This window comes from Pyxicephalus adspersus, chromosome Z (assembly GCF_032062135.1).
Source record: "Pyxicephalus adspersus chromosome Z, UCB_Pads_2.0, whole genome shotgun sequence".
Taxonomy (NCBI): domain Eukaryota; kingdom Metazoa; phylum Chordata; class Amphibia; order Anura; family Pyxicephalidae; genus Pyxicephalus; species Pyxicephalus adspersus.
The window spans coordinates 68654531-68674987 of NC_092871.1; the positions used below are offsets into that span (position 1 = coordinate 68654531).

Sequence of the window (20457 nt, forward strand, 5' to 3'; positions counted from 1 at the left end):
TGGGATATGTCCACACGCTAGATTTCTGTTGCTGGAAATAAATATATGTGATCATTTCCAGCAACACTATGTAAAATAGACAAATATACACAGCTGTACACACATCGCTGAGCAGTTTTCTGGAGAGGGATGGATGTGCAAGAGGCGTACTGTAAACAGCCCCCCCTCTCCCCAAAGCAAATGACAGCAGTAGTTCCTGTTTGGCTGTTTAGATCCTAAAGCTACCTACACACGACCAATGCTCCTTGTCCGATAATCGGCTCAGGGCCGATATGGGATGAGAATCTGGAATGTGTACAGCGCCCGTCGTCGATCGTCTGAATGACCGTCCTGGTGGATCCACAGACAACTAACGATCAGAATGAAAGTGAAGGGGAGAGTGCGCAGCGGGGTGCCGCTCCCTCGTTCTCCCCTCTCCATAGAGCAGAATGGTGCTGTTTGTACAGCACTCGTTCATCCATCATGCAGTCCTTTCCAACGACAGTTATTGCACTTGTGTACCCAAATTTACACAACATCAGGGTGCATACAGAAGCACTAGTGTGTACATAGGTTTAGAGGGTTATCTGAGGTCTACAAATTAACTCCTGTTTATCTCATGCTGATAATACATTGGCTCTTAAGATAAAATGTTCCACTTTAAAAATGTGTGATCAGGCAGGCTTTTATTGCAGAGAGGGACAAGTGATATCCTTCCTGCAATAAGCATTCTTAAGCTGCGTACACACTTGCAATTTTTGTCGTTGGAAAGGATCTTTCACGATCCTTTCCAACGACAAGGGGCTGCAAGATGCATGAACGATGCTGTACATACAGCACCGTTCATGCTCTATGGAGAGGGGAGGGGGGAGAGCGACGGAGCGGCACCCTGCTGCGCGCTCTCCCCTTCCCTTTCATTACGATCGGCTGTCGTCCATCGTCCGTGGATCCGGCAGGTCGGTTGTCCGGACGATTGACGACACCGACTGTACACACGGAAGATTTTCGCCCGATAATTGGCCGATGCCGATTATTGGGCGATAAAAATCTGCCGTGTGTACGTAGCTTTACCTGCCTGATTGCTCCCTTCAACTGTCAAAACCGCTGACCTGCACATGCATTGGTTGCTGGCCACATCCAGGCTTCCCCTGTGGCTGCCGGGACCGAATGAACATTTACGTGCCTGTGAGGAAGCTACTTCATCCTGGCCAGGCCTTTAAAGATGGTTGGGGATTGCAATGGGGAAAAGAAGGAAGGAGATGGCAGCGTCTGTGGCAGAATGGGGACAAGCGAGTATAAATCAGTTTTATTAAAGAAACAATAGCCAGTAGCAAGACTTTTAAGGCAATAGATAATTGACTTTGAAATATATTTAATAAAAAAAAACCAAATTTGTTTGTACAAAACATTTTAAAACAGTCTTATTGATACAAATCTTGTTATTTAAACTTGATTCTACATATTGTATTGGACTCAGTGATGCATATAAGTTTGGTCTGAGTAACTTCTGAAAAAGGTAAGATTAAATGGGGTTTAGGAAGTAAAAAGGTTTATAGGTTTATAGGTATATATAGGGGTAAGGGGTGCTATTTTGCATTGTCACTTTGAGGATTGATATAATTGGTTTCTCCTGGGCTCTCAGTGTGGGTCACAATCATGTTGTTATCATTCTCTTGTTTCACTGCTTATGGGGTACTTAGGTGAATTATACACTGGTCACCACATACTTTGTTTAGTGTTTCAACTCATTATTGTTTTAATTTGATATACAGAGGTATTGTCTCTTATCAAATATAATTATGTTATTATAATTTTCTAATGGTATACGGATGGTATTGAATCCTATTAAACACATCTATCGTAATATGATTTTTTTTAACAATAAACAACATCATATAATGAATAAGTCACAAAATAATGATTTTAGGTGGAGTTGGATATCACTCCTCACTATCACAGGAATAAATTGTTTAAGCACTATTCATGATCAGACACTGAATAATAAATAATCTTAACAATATAATATTTTTCTTTAAAATATTAATGTACTTTGTATAATTTAGTACTTTGGAGCTGCCTATTAACTAAATGTTTTTGGGCTATTTCATGAAATTTAATTCATTTAAAAAAGATGTTTTGTCATCAACTGATCCGCTGTACCCTCAGACTTTCCTCTTTTGAAGGAACTTAACCGGTTTATCCATTATGAACTGTAGTGAATGTAAAATAAGTAAATATAATCAATGGTATTTATTGAATTGAGCTGTGTAGCTACATGAATTGATACCCATTGTGTGAAATGATAATATATGTAATATGTTATGCTATAGGTCCCATGAATTATGTTCCTGATGAAGCGGTGCATGATCCCGCAAAACGCATCAAACTAAATTAACTAAATCATTTTTTTATATATTTCAAAGTCACTAAAATAAGGGAACTTTTAAAAAGAGACTTTTTAGGCACTGAGTAAGAAAAAACATAACTTTTATTATCTTTAAAAAAATAAAAAATAAATACCACTATCTTCTAACACAGATATTCAAAAATGAAAAACAATACAGTTACATGTGCGTAATCTCACAAATACAGAATTTGACGTGATTTGCTGACATTGCCGGCTTCTTCAGGAATGTGTGCTGATCTGCACAAAAATTGTTTGGAGGAGGTTTCAATATTCAATGGTTAATGAATGCATCTACAATAATTAAGTCTTACAACTGATTCCTGAGGAAGCAGACAGTGTCTTCAAAATGAATCCCCTCTTTGTGAGATTATGCTCATGTAACTGTACTGTTTTTTAATTAATTGTTAGAAGATATTGTCTTGTTTTAGTGAATTTTAATGTTAACAATAACAGTTAAGTTTTTTCTTGTGCCTAAAATGTAACTTTCTAAAAGTGCCTTTGTTTTTATGTATAATTAGTTGCTATGCGACATGGGATGTGGCACTTGTAGCCTTAATTTAATTTAAAGTGAGTATCTGACCATTTCCAGATATTATATGATATTGATATTTCAAGGTCAAACATCTAATGTCTTAAAAGTCCCGCTACTGGCTATTGTTTGTTTTGCTATATATTATGGGATGTGGCTGGGGTAGCGTATCTATTTAGTTTTATTTCTACCTTAGGCTCCTATGTACATAAACTTTTCTACAGAATTGGTCAGCAGTTTAAATTTCTCCTAAAGTAGATCTAAACAAAATCTTACAACAATTCCAATTCCAACAATTGTTTCCATCTTTTTTACAGTGTCATTGTCCAGGCACTTCTATTATGGGGTGACAACATTGGAGTGAGTAGATGACAAGAAGTGGCTGAAACAGGTGATTGTTTTTGATACACACTGCAAACTAAATGATAACTACAGTAGTCAAGGATCAGATCTGTTTTAACTAGGCCACTCTGTAATTGTTGTCATTATACTAAGGCAAAAAATTGTCTACAAAACACTTTTTTAGATTCATGTAGCTTTCACCCAGGAGTTACAAGTTTTACAATGAAATCCAATTAGTAAAACGTGTGACTATCAGGTGAAAGTTGTATGAAAACATTTAAAAATAGATGCTAAAATAACAAATTAACAGAACTCACAAAATGAATTGTGAAATTCTCACTTTTACTTTTAAACTTTATAAAACCTTTTATTGGTAGGATGAAAAATCACTAAAAAATTAAATCTGAATCTAGTTTTGCACATGCCATTAACTGCAACCAATCAATAGGGAGGGCTCAGACTGACACATAGGAACCACACAAGTGTCTAGCCAGCTAGTTATAAATTTACTTAATGTTCTTACTTTGTTTTTGGCTAAAAACCTACAACTTCTCTTTTAATACTATGATGGGCTAACTTATTTAAAAACAATTTAAAGTGTATTTCATTATTAAATCAATATTGTAGCCACACCTTTTCCAAATACCGGATGTAAAATAAAATGTAAAAAAAAAATTTTAAACAGCAGAGACAAAGGAAAGTAGCTCACAGGAATATGCAGTTTGCTATGGATATAAATGAAGGCATAAGCAGTACACAAGAAATAAAACATGGTAAAAGTACACAAAACTGATCTCATCTCAATCTTTGGCTAAGAATACAATAAGTAGAAATATAATCTCCTGAAGTAAACATTTCTCACTAGTTGTATATGTGTACAATTAGATGTGTATTATGCAAGACTTTACATGGTGCAGTATCTTTGTGCATGGGGGTAATAATAACAATTTCAAATTTCCTGTGCGTTGGTTCTCCACTAAACAATGCAGAAAGAACAACCATGCATTTGTCCTTTCATTCTCTATTATAAGCTAAATATATGGTAGTTTTGATCAGAGTGGTTGCCATGGACCTTCTACTTATGTTCCTGTCATGTATCATGTACATGTATCATGTATCCTATACACAAGTTTGCTGCATGTGCATATAGTAATGGGCAACAATCCCTGTGCTACTTAAGATCAACATGGAGAACTGGATCACCCTACCTGCTTGGGCTATGAATTATGTAGCTGCAGCACTAAGGCCTTTAAGAATCATTCCGCTGATATTGTGCTACTCCAACACTTTAAGATTAAATCCAGGCAGATATGAAAATTACAATTCACATCTTTAAATGTAATAATACATACTACACTTTTTAAAAATTAAAGCAGTGTAAATAACTGAATTTCACCTTTTGCAGTCTCATGTGAAGCAGAGCTAAGTCAACTGTTCTGTTGTAGCATACAGATAGGTGAGAGAAAACAGGGGAGCTCATCAGTTTGCTGCTATTACTATTCAGTTACAGGCTGAAAGAGGCCATTCAAGTCTTCTGCCCTGCCAGGCAGTGCTGTGTGGAATTCTTTGGACTGCATGGAGAAAAATAGAACAGCTCCCATGTTTACATATCATTTTTGCATTTAGCTGTCTGCCCAGAGTTTAGGATATAATATTCCTAATCCCAAACTCAGCTCTAATGCCACACTATAAACATGCCCATTCCTACTGATATCGGGATCCAAAAAACACTCTGCAGGAACATTAGCTTCACATACCTGCATCCTTTCCTGGAGCAGTTTAAAGGCCATGCTATTTATAGAGGAGTTGTAAGATGTCCACTTGAACACCTTAGAGTCTATTCCTTAATGTCCTGCTTTCTAACAAATAAACATGATAGCCAAAACAGTCCTTGTCTGAATTACATAAAGAAAATTTCTATATGTTGCATATAATTAAACTACTGTCACAACCCAGCACTGAGCATTATCAAGCACCCAATACACAGATATCTATAGAACTTCAAACAAAGCCAATTTTAACCACAAAAATCTCAGTTAAAAAGTGTACATAGTGAGATGCTCTAAAACAATGTGAATGCAAGCTGCAGCAAACTAGTTTTTGGAGCTTTAAGTTCTGTACAGAATCATAAAATAATTGCAATGTTTTTTTCACTGGAGTCTAAAATAGTTATGATAATGTGTGTGTACATGAACATCATACACCACTTCCATTGGGGCAAGCAAGGTGTGTCACTGTGTTCTGCATAAGACATCACACAGATGCTCATACTGCACCAGAAGCATATTCTATTTAAACTAAAGCTCTATATTCAGTAGTTCCACATCGAGACTATTTCCATTTTTTAAAACAGTTAAGCAAGTACGTGACATGTATGAGCTACTTACGCAAAGAAATACAAATGTATATTAAGTCCATTGATAATAAAGCCTTTAATTGAAAATATTTAAGCCTGAAGTTTTCAGCAAACACTTTCATTAGAGCTAATTAACATTCTTTATAACTTGGGCACTTTGCTTCCCAGAAAAAGTTTATGAACCTGAATCTCACTCAAATGTCTCCCACCGCTGGCGAAGCTGTTCTACTTTACCAGTAGTTGGTGTTACTGCTTGTTTGGTTTTACTGAGCAGCTCTTCAAAAGGATCCTTGGGCTGACCTAGTTTGGATGGTAGTAGGACTGGGTCTGATAATTTAGAAGGTCTGGGAGGAATGGCTGGATATTCCCTGGGCTTGCTGTCTTGAGGTTTAGGGAGTGATTGAGTCATGGTAAAATTTCTTTGTCCTCCAGGACCACTATTAGCTGTTGGAAGATTTTGGGTTGATTCTAAAGATATTTGACTTTGAAGCATAATTGGATTGGCTGGTGAACTTGAAGGTACTTGACTTAAAAGACCACTTCCTGAAAAGCCTGGAACTGGACGTCGCTGACTGTGATAAAATATATTTCTGGTAAAAAGAGGGTTGGAAACAACTGGTGGAGTAAATGGCCTTGCTGTGATGCCCATTATGGATACTGGGGGCATTACCTGGATAAATGGATTATGTGGTGAATGTACAAATGAAGGCTGTGGGCTGGAAAAACCCAACTGGTGAGGAACAACTGTTGAAGCAAAGTCACTTTGTAATGGAGCAAAACATGGAGTACTAGAAGAATAGGCTGCTTCAGAAGTTTGGACATTTCCAGGTACAGTTGGCAAGCCTTCACTCTGCCTTTGATCTGTTTTTAAAGGATCCAAAAGACTTAGAATATCATCATTTGAGGAAGCATCTGTGGAAATTTTGAGGGGTTGCAGAAGGTCCATAGTACCGGATTCAGGTACCTGTCTGTTGATATCAGCTGCTAGCACTTCTGCAAAAGATTCTGTTGCAGTTTGAAGAGGGAAGTTGATACTCTCCACAAGTTGACACTTTCCTGTTTCTGTTAATGTTGGCGTATTCTGCTGTTTAGAGAGTCTGGGTGCTGGTGGAGGTGGAACTATACCAAGTTCTGGAGTCTTCCTTCCATGTGGCCGTGGAATAGTGATATTGCTCTGGTTGCTGCTGGATGTTGCCTCTATTTCTACAGAATGTGATGTAATTTCCTTTTGTGAAGTGTTTGTGTCACTCCTGGGAAAAGTCTGGTATCTTTCTGGGGAAGTCTGAACATACTTATTTGGAATTGCCATATCATCATGCCCCATGCCCCAAAACTTATTGTAAGGGTGGCTGTGCTTCATTGTTGGCATCAAACAATTTCTCTCTGGGACTGTAGGATCCATTCTCTGCCAAAGAAGATTGCAAACACTTGTGATACAAAGCTCATGATATATATCTATCTATATATATATATATATATATATATATATATATAATTTGAAAAGATTCATACGTGCTAAATACACTACCAACAAGTTAATTGGAGCACATACAGATTAATTTCCCCTGTTGTTGTATCCTACTATAAGGGTTATCTAGACAGATACATCTAAAAGCTTCTGTGTCACATTTGAAATAGGTTCTTAATCCAGTTAAAATGTATAGCACAAGCAAGAAAAAAAAACCTACTACTAATACTGCAGCTCATAATAAAAGGCTTCCAACAGCAGAGGTAGTGCTGTCAGTTTCATTCTCGTTCTATTGTCTACATGAGGGTGGCCACAGTGCTCTGAATTTAGGAAATGTACACCAACATACCACATCATAGGATGCTGCATAAGGTGGATGTTATTAGCAGGACATAAACATATTTTCGGGGCTTTACAGGGGGACCACATAAAAACTGTGTGTGGACATGCATTAACAAATAAGTATTTTATTTTTAATTTATATTTTTTAATTTTGTATCTAGTTCCAAATGCAAACAAACAAAAAGTCAATTGCTCAATGTCTACAATTGATTAAAATAGATCATTGCTTGACAAAATTCAAAGTAGAACATTGTGTTGCAGCTGCCCCTGTAGTTTTAAATGTTCATGCCCAAACCCCATTGGTTGAATTTATTATACTACTTAAAAAGAACCTATTTATCTCTATAATGAACAGGGAGAGATTAGATTAGAAGGGACTAGAAGAATTTTGTGAATACCAGACCAGATGAGTGGTCCACAAACAGTCAATGCCTGCTGTCAACATGTCAAATGTTTACTTGCTCTTCAATGATCTTGAAACGAGCATGGTTTCTGGCCACCAGTAGAATGTGTTTGTTCCCATGTAAAGTGTGTAACAAACTCTTTGATATTAAATTGTACAGCAATAGTTTATTGCACATTGTACATGAACACCACACACCACTTCCGAGGGAATAAATAGGGATGTCGATTAGGCAAGCAAGGTGTGTCACTGTGTTCTAAACAATACACACACAAAAAACAATACTAATATGGGTTGGTAATCCATATAAAATACCACTGGTTACAACTGTTTATTGCATGGCTAGTAAACATTGTTATTTTTTTTAAATCGAGAATTTTTGCACACCTGATAATCAAAGGTAAAGTGGTCTTCATGGTCCTCTTTGGGAGTCCTGAGATCTTCAAGACTCTTGGCTTGACTCAGAAGTGGTGGCTGTGATTCTACGTCTATAGTACTAAATATATCCTCCAGAAGATTTATATCTTTAGCTGGTTGTTCTTGTTCAGTCACAGAACCACATAGGGTCATAGACTCACTCTCCTTTTCTGGGCTAATCATTTCATCCCCATCAGGGTCTGATTCCTTCAAAGTTCGATACTGCTGTGGCCTAGCAAGTGCAAAAAAAAACTGAGTTAATGCTTCTGAAAAATGACATATAATAACCATAAATTATCAAATGTATAATTCAGTTATTTTTATCACTTAATTCTAATTAACATTTCTGCATCTTTATCACTTAATTCTAATTAACATTTCTGTATCTTTATCACTTAATTCTAATTAACATTTCTGTATTTTTAAAAGTAAGGTCATCACTGCTGAAGTTACTCTACATAATGTGAAAGAGACAGCTAAAGACAGAGACCATTCAAAGGGAGCAGAGAAGATAAAGTTTTCAGAGAAGGCAGACGCAGGATCCTCCTCCTGCAGGAACTCTTCGTCAGAAGAATCTTCAGAAAGGAAGACAGTATAGTGGCGTGTGGGCTTCACAACGCTAAGAAAACAGAAGGCGACAGTCAGTCCACATAAAATTTAAGAAACATTTTTATATTATTTCTGTGTCCCTGTAAGGCATACATAATGACTATCAAAAAAACTGGTAAAAAGCAAACAATAAAACAATAACGGAGTAGTGCGCACATTCAAGCACTTCTGAGATGTAGCAAGTCAAAAAAGTGTATTGAACACCAGATTTTGTTTTTCTATTGTATTGGATACGTGGAAATGTTTAAAATCCTTGTGAAGTTTTTTTTTCCTGTCTGTGTCCCCACTGGGAATCACCATCTAGTGTTCATTTTTACAGGAACAGAAAGTAGCAGGAAACCAAATGTTTTCCAATATTCACTTGAACAAGATTACAGAGGAAATCTTCCAATAAGGGCACTTGTGTCAGTGACAGTTCTTTAAGAGGCGATTTCCTCTCACTTGGAAAGATTTTCTCTAACATGCTGTTGAGTCCCAGAGACAAAAAGTTGTAATTGTTTGGTCCTCCACAGGGGTAAAAAGAGACACTTTTTGTTGTATATTCCTACCAAAGTACTGTTAAAAATTGAGAGTTTGGAAGGTTCAGGCAGCATAAATCCAATCACCCTTAATGAGTCTGCTATCTTAACCATTCTAACACCATTACAGATAAAGGGTTTTATGCAATAATTCATAGAGATAATAAATCAATGATTTTTGAATAACTCCATAACTACTGCTAGGATTAAAAAGCACTTTACATTTGGAGATTAAATCTAAACATAGATCTGTCATATGTTTTTCATGCAATTTTTTTCTGGGTCTTTAAATGTCGGTACTGTATACTCGGGGTTCCATTTTAAATGTGTGCCATTCTTCAGGGATCCAATAAATAACTATGGTATTGTTCTAGGCCTCCACATGATAATGCACCACTTTTTATAAACTACTAATGTGTCAAACTTACACTGTCCAAATGTTCGATGCACCACTGTTCTGGGCCTATATATTTTATTGAGTGATTATTCTAGGCTTATATGTGCCAATTATTTAAGATCTTCATTTGTCACTGTACCTTAGTTCTACACACCTGCATTTTAAAGCATAATATAGAGTTTTCTATGTGCATTTATTTAAGCTACCAACTATCTGATCTGGTTGTAACCAAAACCTATTATGGCATCTAAACCACATCCTGGCAAGTCTAAGCTCTCTTCAAACACTAAGGGCCCCATTCATATTGATATTTGCTTGTTGCTTTTAAATGGAAATTGCAGTGTTTACTCTGTACTGAAATACATTTTACAAGACACAGTGTAGAGTCTACAAAGAAAAAATACCAGAGAGGTAGGTCACATGACTGATAGTTCAGGCTTTGTTCCTTACCAAACATTTTTTGTTTGATTCCCTCATAATGGATTGAGCTCAGCTTGCTTTGGATTTCCATCATAGTGCGTCACATAAATGTGAATATTTAAAGCAGCAATATGGACATGATAAACTGTCAAATACTGTTTATATACATACTAATCCTTGTGCATGATATGATGAGACTTTTGGAGCTAAACCATTGTTAGTTACCATACATAATACACAAGGTAAATAATATTAGTATAGTGAAGCCTTTACTTTTGTTGTGATTTTTTTGTTTAAATTAGACAGAAGAATTATGCATCCAGTAGCCATTGAAGTTGTAATTTTGTATTCATAATTTTAGCAAGGTTGCTAGATTTAATAAATCCAGAGAATTTAAACATTTTCTATTACTGAAAAATGAAATTTTATTCTTGCCCTAAGCCGAGACTCAGTATGTCAAACACACATTGTTATTGATCGAGGCCACTGCCCATAATGCACTGCATGTTTCCTCTCTGTCCAAGTGTTCACCCTTCCTGTGTTAACACCTGCATTTGACACTAGTGACAGCTTGCTTCTCTTTAAATGCCATGTCAGACACCCATCCTGCTATAGCCGCGGGTAGCGTGGGGCCTGTGTGGCTTATTACAATGAGTATTTTTAATGAGGATGATATGCATGGTGAGAAAGAACGGACAGACCTGCCTCACATCAAGCCAGAAACGGAATTCACTGACAAATGTAGATATTTCACATTTAATTGACATTTACATTTAAATCTTAAGATTATAATTAGGAATGAGAATAAAACACAACTTGCAGTTGAGTAACATTACTGGCTGAAGTATAATTTTTAAAAAATTACTAATTACCGTACAGCAACAAACACGTCCTCCAGATGAGGGAGGAGGCTGCTTTAAATAACAATTGTGAAAGCAGCAAAGATCAGCTTTCAGAAGAAGTGTAGTCAGAATCATGAGTCTTGATTTCTAATAAGTCAATATAAGATACTATATATAAAAATCTAAACACAACTTAACATAAAAACAAAAAAATTATTGCAGTCTATTAGTCCTTAGATGTGAAGCGATTTTTTCCTTTATTTATACCTCATAATTCTGTCAGTAATGCATTTCCTGTCCTAGAGTGATGACTCTCATTCACTACACTGTATTTATGGAGAAGCAGCACTGTCACCCTAGAAAAAATATATATCTGAATATGACTAGTCATTTGGGACAAGGCCAGGAGAGTTACAGTAACCAGTTTTCACTTCAGGAAGCTCTTGCACAGAGCAAATGTTTGAAGCTGAATAACTGCACAGATCTGGAATACAAAGATGTTTTAAATATTTAGATTTAGAATACATTGAAAGCTTAATCTCTGTAGTTGTTTCCCAACAGTTGGGTGATATATAGTCACCCAGGCAAGTTTCCCCAGTGCACCTTAACCTGCAAAAGACCCATCAAAACAAGGAGTCTCACAGCATCTAAGCACAGAAAAGCTAACATGGGCTGTGAAAAGTCTGTCTGACTCCAATCTCTGAATCCATGAGGCAAAATTGTAAGATTGTACTGACTATGTCATGCCACCTTTTTGTCTGCCTGTGCCATGTCTTGGTGCACTTCATCAAAATCTGCTGCACATGAGGCCTTAAAACTTTATTGGTTTGAAAATGAGTGTTTAAATAATTTGTGTCTTATATATTATGCATGATACTATAGAAGAAAAAGTTTGGTTTAAACCTTGTAGGTTAACCTGAGAAAAAAAATGTGAAATTAATGACATATCAGTTCTATATGGTCAACAGAGGTAGGTCAAGCTCTGTACTATTTTCCTAAACATGCTTACGTGTTCCACCTCAGAAAATGAAGAAGTATTGAAGCTGACTTTGCTGTAAAAGCATAAAATATTTTACAACTGTAAATTTTCTCGGTTAAAAGAGCAGATTAGAAAATATACAATGTTGCATGGACTGTCCACCACAAGATTGCAGCACAGTTCACATTTAGGTTGCTAATACACCGGCTAAGGCTGGGTCTACACGGACGCTTTTGAAAAGACATGTAAACGTTCCTACCTCTTTTGAAAGCATTTTTATGCACTTTTACAAGCATTTTAAAGCTTGCCTTTAAAAGGCTAAAAAACTTTTATAAACATCTATGACACGTTTTACCACGAATTGCCACAATTTTACATAAGCCTTTATAAAAGTTTTACTTTTAACTCTTTCAGGGAATGAGTACAAGGGTACACAAAACCCCTCACTCACTCACTGAAGGGGTTCAAAAAATATGTAAAAATAGGAAGAGGCTTTATTTTAAAATATTTTATTGAATGTGTGTTTTGTGTAACTACATTTTTTTTTTTTTTTTTTTTTTTACAGGTTATCCTACAATGACAGGATGATTCCCACGGCTGCATTCATGACATATGCACAGCGGTGGGACTCCTCCAGCCTTATGAAAGTCAAAAACATCAAGAAACTTTGCAAGAATGATAATGATGTTTCAAGCTACAAAGACAAGACAAGCAACAAAGACAATCTACAAAACAAAAGAAGCATTTGTATCAAGTTGATACACGTGAGCTCAGGGCAAAGATGTATATGTAATCAATAGGTCAAATCCTGAAAATAGGCTTTTACTACTCACAACTTCGAGAGTTGTGAAAATCAAATTTTACTTCCTTGTTGTTTTTCAATGGCATGTTTCTGAGGCTCTGATTCAAAAGACTTTTTATCTAAGTTCACTTACATAAATGGACTTAAACTAAATCTAATTACTGTAACCCAATTTTTTTTTAACTTTTTTGACTTGCTACAACATCCCTTAGGACAAAACTTTATTTATTGAATTAGGGACAACATTTTGTATTTAGGCTCATACTAGTAACTGATGTCTCAACTTGAAGGAAGCGGAAATGAAGTTAGCAAAGTCTTACTGCCAGCACCTCTACTTTGCTTGTACCATTCCTTGTACCAGTATAAATACAAAAAGTTTTCCTGTCGGAGGCAATTTCAAGTCCATTGTATCCACAAAAACTGCATAGAAATCACTCAATAATTTTGCAACTCCATTCACACTGTATACAAAAACTTTATTTCATAAAAGCTCAGATGAAGCTTGATTGAGCAATTTTGCTCATGACTACTGATAACCACTGTCATTATTACTAAAAGTGAATGAAAATGAGTTGTCACCTTAACATGAATGGATAAAAATACTTCCAATAAAAGAAAGTTCTAGCGACAAATACCTAAAATGTAATTTTGTCTACATATGAGTAAATGAAAGGGGAAACCTTACTAACGAGTTGTAAATGACAAAAGTTATGGATAAAGGTAATATGTTGATTTTTAATTAAACGTATGTTTTTTTTATTTTATGACAGATATTGTGATCTGTAGTATCAATTTTCTGACATAACCAATAGTGTCCTTTTCTAGGCTTGTTTTGTAGATGTAAATGCATGTTTGTACTTTGATTATTTCGTTTACTTGCATTTTTGTGGTATATAAATGGTTATTGATTTTATACTATATTCCAACATGCTTGGATATTTCCAAAAAGGTATACAGGGAATCACTTTAAAATATATATGACATGGTTGATATTTTCACACCAATATTTATGATTCTATGAGTGGGTGCCTTAGGTTGTCCTGATAAAATAATGATAACTATTTTATCAATTATATTTCCCTTATATCTTACCCCCTTCTATTTTTCTATGTTTTCATCAATGATCTGGTGCCATAAGAGGGCAGTAGAGTACCATGATACTTACAATTTTCCTCTTATAGAAAAAAATAACAGTTCTGTAAAAAGATCCTATACAAAGGAATAAGCATTTTTATTCTTTTGTGCAAACTGCTACCTTCAGTTTGTATTGTCATCGCAAAATCAGATGGGTATGGCGATATGACAACTTGAAAACAAGACTAAAAATACACTGCGAGCATTAGTCAAGGGGTCCAGTTACACCTTGCTCCACTGAGCAATAATGAGAATAAGCAAAATAAAAGAGGAAGTGAAATAAGTAGGTATATGAGGATGCACAGTATAGATATACAAAACTTAACTAGGTCTGTGTTCTCTTGAATATTCCCAATGGCCATAGAGGGAAAATTCCAAATACTTTAAATGTGCATCCCACTTAGAATTTCTGCTGCTCTCTATAATGTATGGAGCAAAAAAAAAATTTAAGGTAGCATTTTTACAACTTTTAAAGCTCTCAACAAATAACAAAAACATCAGATCATGCATGTTATGCATGTTACATTTCTTTGTAGTGGAAGACTTTCATTCAAACCACTTGTGATCTGAACAAAGTGGTTCTCTCAACATCTCAGTCTACTACATGTCCCATTCCTCCACCCTGGCCCCTGCCCTAACCAAACTATTCAACCTCTCCCTTTCTACTGGTAAATACCCCTCAGCTTTTAAACATGCCATAATTCTCCCTATCCTAAAGAAACCCTCACTGGACCCCTCCCTACCCTCCAACTACCGTCCTATCTCCCTTCTCCCATATATCTCCAAACTTCTTGAACGCCTTGTCTACAAAAGACTCACCCATTACCTGAGTACCAACTCTCTCCTTGACCCCCTCCAGTCTGGGTTTAGATCTGCCCATTCCACTGAAACAGCCCTTACTAAAGTGGCCAATGACCTCATCAGAGCTAAGTCTCAAGGCAACTTTTCCCTGCTCCTTCTCCTTGATCCTTCCTCTGCTTTTTATCACACTGTTATGTACACTGTTTATCACCCCCTTCTAATACAAATCATGCGCTCCATTGGTATCTGTGACACTGCTCTCTCTTGGTTTGCTTCCTATCTGTCTGACCGCTCCTTTCAAGTTTCTTTCAATGGTAACTCCTCCTCACCCACTCTCCTCCCTGTTGGTGTTCCCCAAGGGTCAGTCCTTGGACCGGTTCTCTTTTCTCTGTACACCTCCTCTCTCGGTAGTCTCATATCCTCCTTGTACAGTACCACCTGTATGCTGATGACACTCAAATCTATCTGTCCACCCCTGACCTGTCTCCCTCAGTCCTGGATAAGGTTTCATGCTGCCTGTCAGCCATCTCATCATGGATGTCTGACAGATTCCTCAAACTCAACCTGGATAAAACAGAACTCATCATCATCCAAACCTCCCCCTGACATATATCTAACTGTTAACAACACTGTTATTCGGCCCTCCCCTCAGGCACATTGTCTTGGTGTCACCTTTGACTCGGCCCTCTCATTTACCCCCCATATTCAGAACATTTCCAGGTCCTGTCACTTTCACCTAAGCAACATCTCCAAAATCCGCCCCTACCTGTCCCCTGAGACCACCAAACTCCTTGTACATGCTCTTATCATCTCCCGTCTGGACTACTGTAACATCCTCCTCTCTGGTATTCCACTAACCCGACTCTCTCCTCTACAATCTATCATAAATGCTGCAGCCAGACTCATTCATCCATCCCTCTGCTCCTCTTCCGCGCATCTCTTTGTAGTTCTCTCCATTGGCTTCCATTTCACCTTAGAATCAATTTTAAGCTCCTGTGCTTTGCCTTCAAATCCCTCCACAGTTATTGTCCCACTTACATTTCTGACTGGGTAAAAAAATACTCCCCCAGCCGATCTCTCCGCTCCTCCAATGACCTACTAATGACTTCCTCACTCATAACCTCATCACACGCACGGACACAAGACTTCTCTAGAGCTGCCCCGACTCTCTGGAATGGTCTTCCTCGTCCTATTGCTCCTACGCTCTGCTCATTTAAAAGAGCGCTCAAAACCCATTTTTTCAAACTTGCCTACCCGTCTTCTTCTGTCTTTTGAAACCATCACTACTTCCCACCACTACATATCTCCCATCCTATTGTTTGTGAATTTCCCCCACCTACTAGATTGTAAGCAGGGTTCTCTTCTCCTGTATCACTGTCTGTATTAGTCTGTCATTTGCAATCCTTATTTAATGTACAGCGCTGCGTAATATGTTGGCGCTATATAAATCCTGTTTAATAACAGTAATAATAATAATAATACCAAACCCTTTTTTCTAAGATCTCTTAAGTACACCCCTTACAGAATATTCACAGAGCCTGGGCTTAAAGTAGTACTGCACAGAATGACACTCCGGCATCATTACGTAACAGGGGAAGGAAGGACAACATAGGAAGGTGGACCAGTTACAAGTTGTTTTTTTTTTTTTTTTTGGGGGGGGGGGGGGGGGGTTTACAAAGATATTTGCTTTTACATGAAATACAATATAGACTGGAATGTGTAAGTTTGAAAAGCCTCATAAAAAATATATTTTTAAAGTTAAATTTTATAAATTCAGTTTCAGTTGTAAGCAAAAGAGATGCTAACAAAGAGCTAAATAGGGTTCAACCGTATATGGCCATGAGTCATATGGTCAGTTTTAAAAACACAGCATTTTGCCATTTGGAAACAGATCATATTCATTTAAAGGGACTGCTCAACACAATAAAAGCCATGTAAATATTTAATAAAGTAAATACTGATAACACTGCAGTCACTCTAACTGAAAATACATAACTATATTTGTTATAGTCCAAAGAACATTTTGTATGGCATAACATTAAACATTTGTTCTTACTTTCCAGAGCCATGGAGCCAAGGAAGGACCCAATGCTACTGGCTGACCAAGTATTATTGGGATCAATGGGAAATATTTTCATTTTAGTAGAAGTTTCTGAGCAGGGGATAGTAGTACATTCACTGCAGTACCATGGTTTTATCCTATCATTTAAATTTCACACATATCTCTAACTGGAAAAATGTTTGAATCCCCAATGAAAGTTGTATAAATCTTGTGTACAAAAAGGTAAATTTACACCCCTAAGTGTAATTCTGATAATTTAAAGTGAAGAAAACCTATTCAAGTAAAAACTATACTCTACACACACAATATTTAATTTTGAAAGTAAAATATTTACTTGTGATTGTAAAATTCTACAGATTTTTACCCCAGTAAACTATTGTTAATGTTCTAGCATTGGCTGATGTTACTTCCCTAGTGTTGGGTCCTGTTCTGTGGTGTGTGTGTGTGTGTGTGTGTAAAATCTGTTTTATCTGTGAAAATCACAGATTTTTATCAAGTGCAGCATAAGAAAATGTGCTGACAATTATCATATGACTCAAAGTAACATGCAGACACAGAAACAAAACTTCCAAAGCTTTTTTGACCACAAACAGTAACCAATATAAATCCAAGTAAAAGCAAAAAAAAAAAAATCAATTAATAAATATGCATTCCTGCTAATGAATGAAACTACCAGGACCCTTTGAAAAAATAATCTATCAACCTCTTATTAGTTATAGTGTCACACCAGGTTAGTTACTATAGGGTTATTACTCCTGCAAATTCTTCACCACTTGCTCCAGTGCTTTGAAAATCTCCTGCACCCTCCTTCCTCTTGGTATCCCTCCATGTACCACATGACCGCACACTCCGAAAAAGCCAATAGGGCTTACTTTTGGTGGAGGGCTTATATTTCAACCTTGCATGATTAGCATGCTAGGGCTTACTTTCAGAGTAGGTTTCGGGGAAAACAAAACACGGTATATATATATATAAATTTTTTTTTTTCGGATAACTTTTAATTGAGGAAAACAAAGTAGACAGGTCAAACACATTTACAAAGTTACATTTTTAGGGGAACAAGTAAAAGAGAGAGAGGCTAGAACAGCAGAGAGAAGTTGGGGGAGGGGGAAATAGAGAGGGAGAATAGTGGTGGGTAGAGAAATAAGAAAATCAAAGACAGAAATAATAAGCATACAACAAATACAGGTAAGACGGTAATATTATCATATGGTCTCAGCATACCTCATGGATTGGGACAATACATAATAGATGATGAATGATCCATGAATGAGTTAAGAATAAAGTTGAACCATCACTTGAAGAAGGGTCAACCGCTATGTCTGCCTCCATGCATTCTACATACATAAGGCTCAGTAGATCCTTGGATAACATGGCAATGTCAGGTGGTATGGCCCAGTGCCACTGAATCATAATCACTCTGTGTGCTGCCAGTAGATACAACTGGATCCATTGCTTGTGTGTGGCTTCTCTTGGTGACATGTTCCCCAGTAGCCAAAAAGCATGACAAAGGGGCCCAGTGGTAGGCCACCAGAAGTCAAGTTCCTTACATAGGCTAGGGTCTGCTTCAAAAATGTTTGGATTGCTAGGGGCGAATGTTGAAGTGGTAATAGTGCAGAGAATTTTGAACTGGGTCTCTTGCCAACATTCATTTGTGATGGTTTTACACAGATTAAGGCAGTGTAGCCATCCGACAATTTTGCTGACCTGATCCCCTGCAGGGAAGTCCCTCTCCCATCGTTTAACATTGGACTCATCCAGATTGGAAACATATTGAGATATTAATTAGGGTAGAGGGAGGATATACTTCACTGGGGTAGTTGCATGTGGCTTGGTTGCAGATACAGTTTTCAGCAATAGATGATCACCTGAAGGTAGCATAAGTACTATTTTGCATCAATGCTGTAGTACTGTTGATAGCGTGCAAAACCTGGAGTAGTCCTCCTGAAACAATTGGTAGACAGGTCAGGCCCTTGCTGCCCAGCGGGCACACACAGTGCAGTCTATACCTTGTGGGAGACAGCCAGGTTATGTTTGAACTTTGGATGCTTGGAGAGGTATGTTGGCAATGCAAGCTTTTTGTGCAGATCCCTCCAAGTTATGAATCCAAGTTAGTGTCACGGAACAGGATGCCGGTATGGCGTGGTGGTAGTTGTGAGAAAGGGCAATGTAGGGTTTGTAATGGCTGCCATGGGGCACAGAAGGCCATGTGGAAATCAGTATAAAATGAGTTGGCTTTAAGCCAGTCAATAACAAAGCAGTATAAACAACCGAAGTTATGCACGCAGCATGTTGTCATTTGGAAATAGAATATTTAATTAATTCGGCTGCTCAACACATTAAAAGCCATGCGTGCTGCACATTTGAAAGCACGGTACATAGTAACACACTGCACTGCACTGATAAAACACATTTTTAATATCCTAATTATCTGCTTTGGGTTACCACTCCTAATCAACATTCTAGCCTAATAAAAAAAGTTAATTAAAAAGCAGTATAAACAAGCCAAGATAATATATGGTATGTGGCACCCTAACTCTTCAGCAGGTAAAGCTATTGCAATGCAAATTATGGTTTCTTACCCTGCCAGAAAAAGCAGAGCATGGCTCTATTAAGTTGTTTTACTGATTGTTTGAGTAGGAGTGGGAGAAATTGCAATGGGTAGAGAAATTCAGTGACCAGATGTATCCTGCCAAAGTAGGGGACTAGTGTTTGCGGGGTGGGAGGCAGCCAAACGGAGACCACTATGGGGTGGATATCAACTTTCATTACTCACTTTGAGGGGGAATCTGAGCATAAAATGTAATCAATTCTTGACAATAAATTGTGTGTTTGGGGGAAGTGTGTGTATTGCCTTTCTAATGGGGTTGTGTTTGATCAAGTGCCAACTAAACCCACAGGTGGTGAAGCGGTAACATTTCTGCCAGGAGGGTAGGAGGAGAGGCCTTGACGGATCCCTGCCCGAAATGAGTGTCTGCCAAACGTCACCTGTCCTCCTCTCTATGCATGATACAATTGAAATCTCCGCTTATGATTTTACCTGATACCGAGTTTTGTAGAAGGATGAAAGCCGCTGTGAGAACATTAGGTGTAAAATACTGTAAAGGGAGTTTGGTTTACCCACTAGATTGATCCTAACCCTCACTCTGTGGCCTCCTTCATCCCTGTCAGCAGACAGCAGAACATTGGTCTTCTGAATAAGTGATATGCCAGCAATCATTTCAAGTGTTGGAGAACCATGTTAGGCTTGGTGGGGATCCAAGGCCATTTGACATTCCTGGATACTAACCTCACAGGTTAACAAGAGATAATTAAAATAATCAGCACACAGAATACAAACATAGGTGGCACATCATTCAGGTTTGAACAGTGCCTAACCAACTTTTTCTGACTTGTATGAATCTGAAGCCAGGGATAATAGAGCTGAACGAATGCACCATGTGAAAACAAAAGGAGAGTGGGTATCTGAAAGAAGCAAGGAAATAAAGGTAGTGTGGGAAAACGTAGTGTGGGATAAGGAAGGAGTGTAAAACAAGGTAACATTGTATTGACTTCACTTTTTTTCCTGGAGTGGTGAAGATGACTTGGACATCAGAAAGTTGCAGAGCCAGGGGGAAATCCAAGCTACTAAAACAGGCTGCAAGATAAAT

General features: G+C 37.4%; 2 protein-coding genes across 15 annotated transcripts in view; one reads left to right on the forward strand and one right to left on the reverse strand.

Moving 5' to 3' along the window:
• The window catches only part of LOC140343599 (IQ motif and SEC7 domain-containing protein 2-like), a 255722-nt gene extending 246948 nt beyond the window's left edge, over positions 1 to 8774 (forward strand). Inside the window, exons 15-16 of the mRNA XM_072430325.1 lie at positions 3233 to 3306; positions 8673 to 8774. Coding sequence (XP_072286426.1) covers positions 3233 to 3279 — 47 coding nt within the window. The 3' untranslated portion in view covers positions 3280 to 3306; positions 8673 to 8774. The remainder of the gene's footprint in view (positions 1 to 3232; positions 3307 to 8672) is intronic.
• The window catches only part of DENND1A (DENN domain containing 1A), a 651854-nt gene continuing 637067 nt past the window's right edge, over positions 5671 to 20457 (reverse strand). For 9 of the 14 annotated variants that reach the window (XM_072430328.1, XM_072430340.1, XM_072430333.1 and 6 more), the window contains 3 exons: positions 8734 to 8862; positions 8214 to 8475; positions 5671 to 7018 (listed from right to left, as the gene is read on the reverse strand). In XM_072430328.1, the coding sequence (XP_072286429.1) occupies positions 5804 to 7018; positions 8214 to 8475; positions 8734 to 8862 (1606 nt within the window). In that variant the 3' untranslated portion in view covers positions 5671 to 5803. The remainder of the gene's footprint in view (positions 7019 to 8213; positions 8476 to 8733; positions 8863 to 20457) is intronic. The other 5 variants (XM_072430332.1, XM_072430336.1, XM_072430335.1 and 2 more) reach the window with 1 other exon arrangement.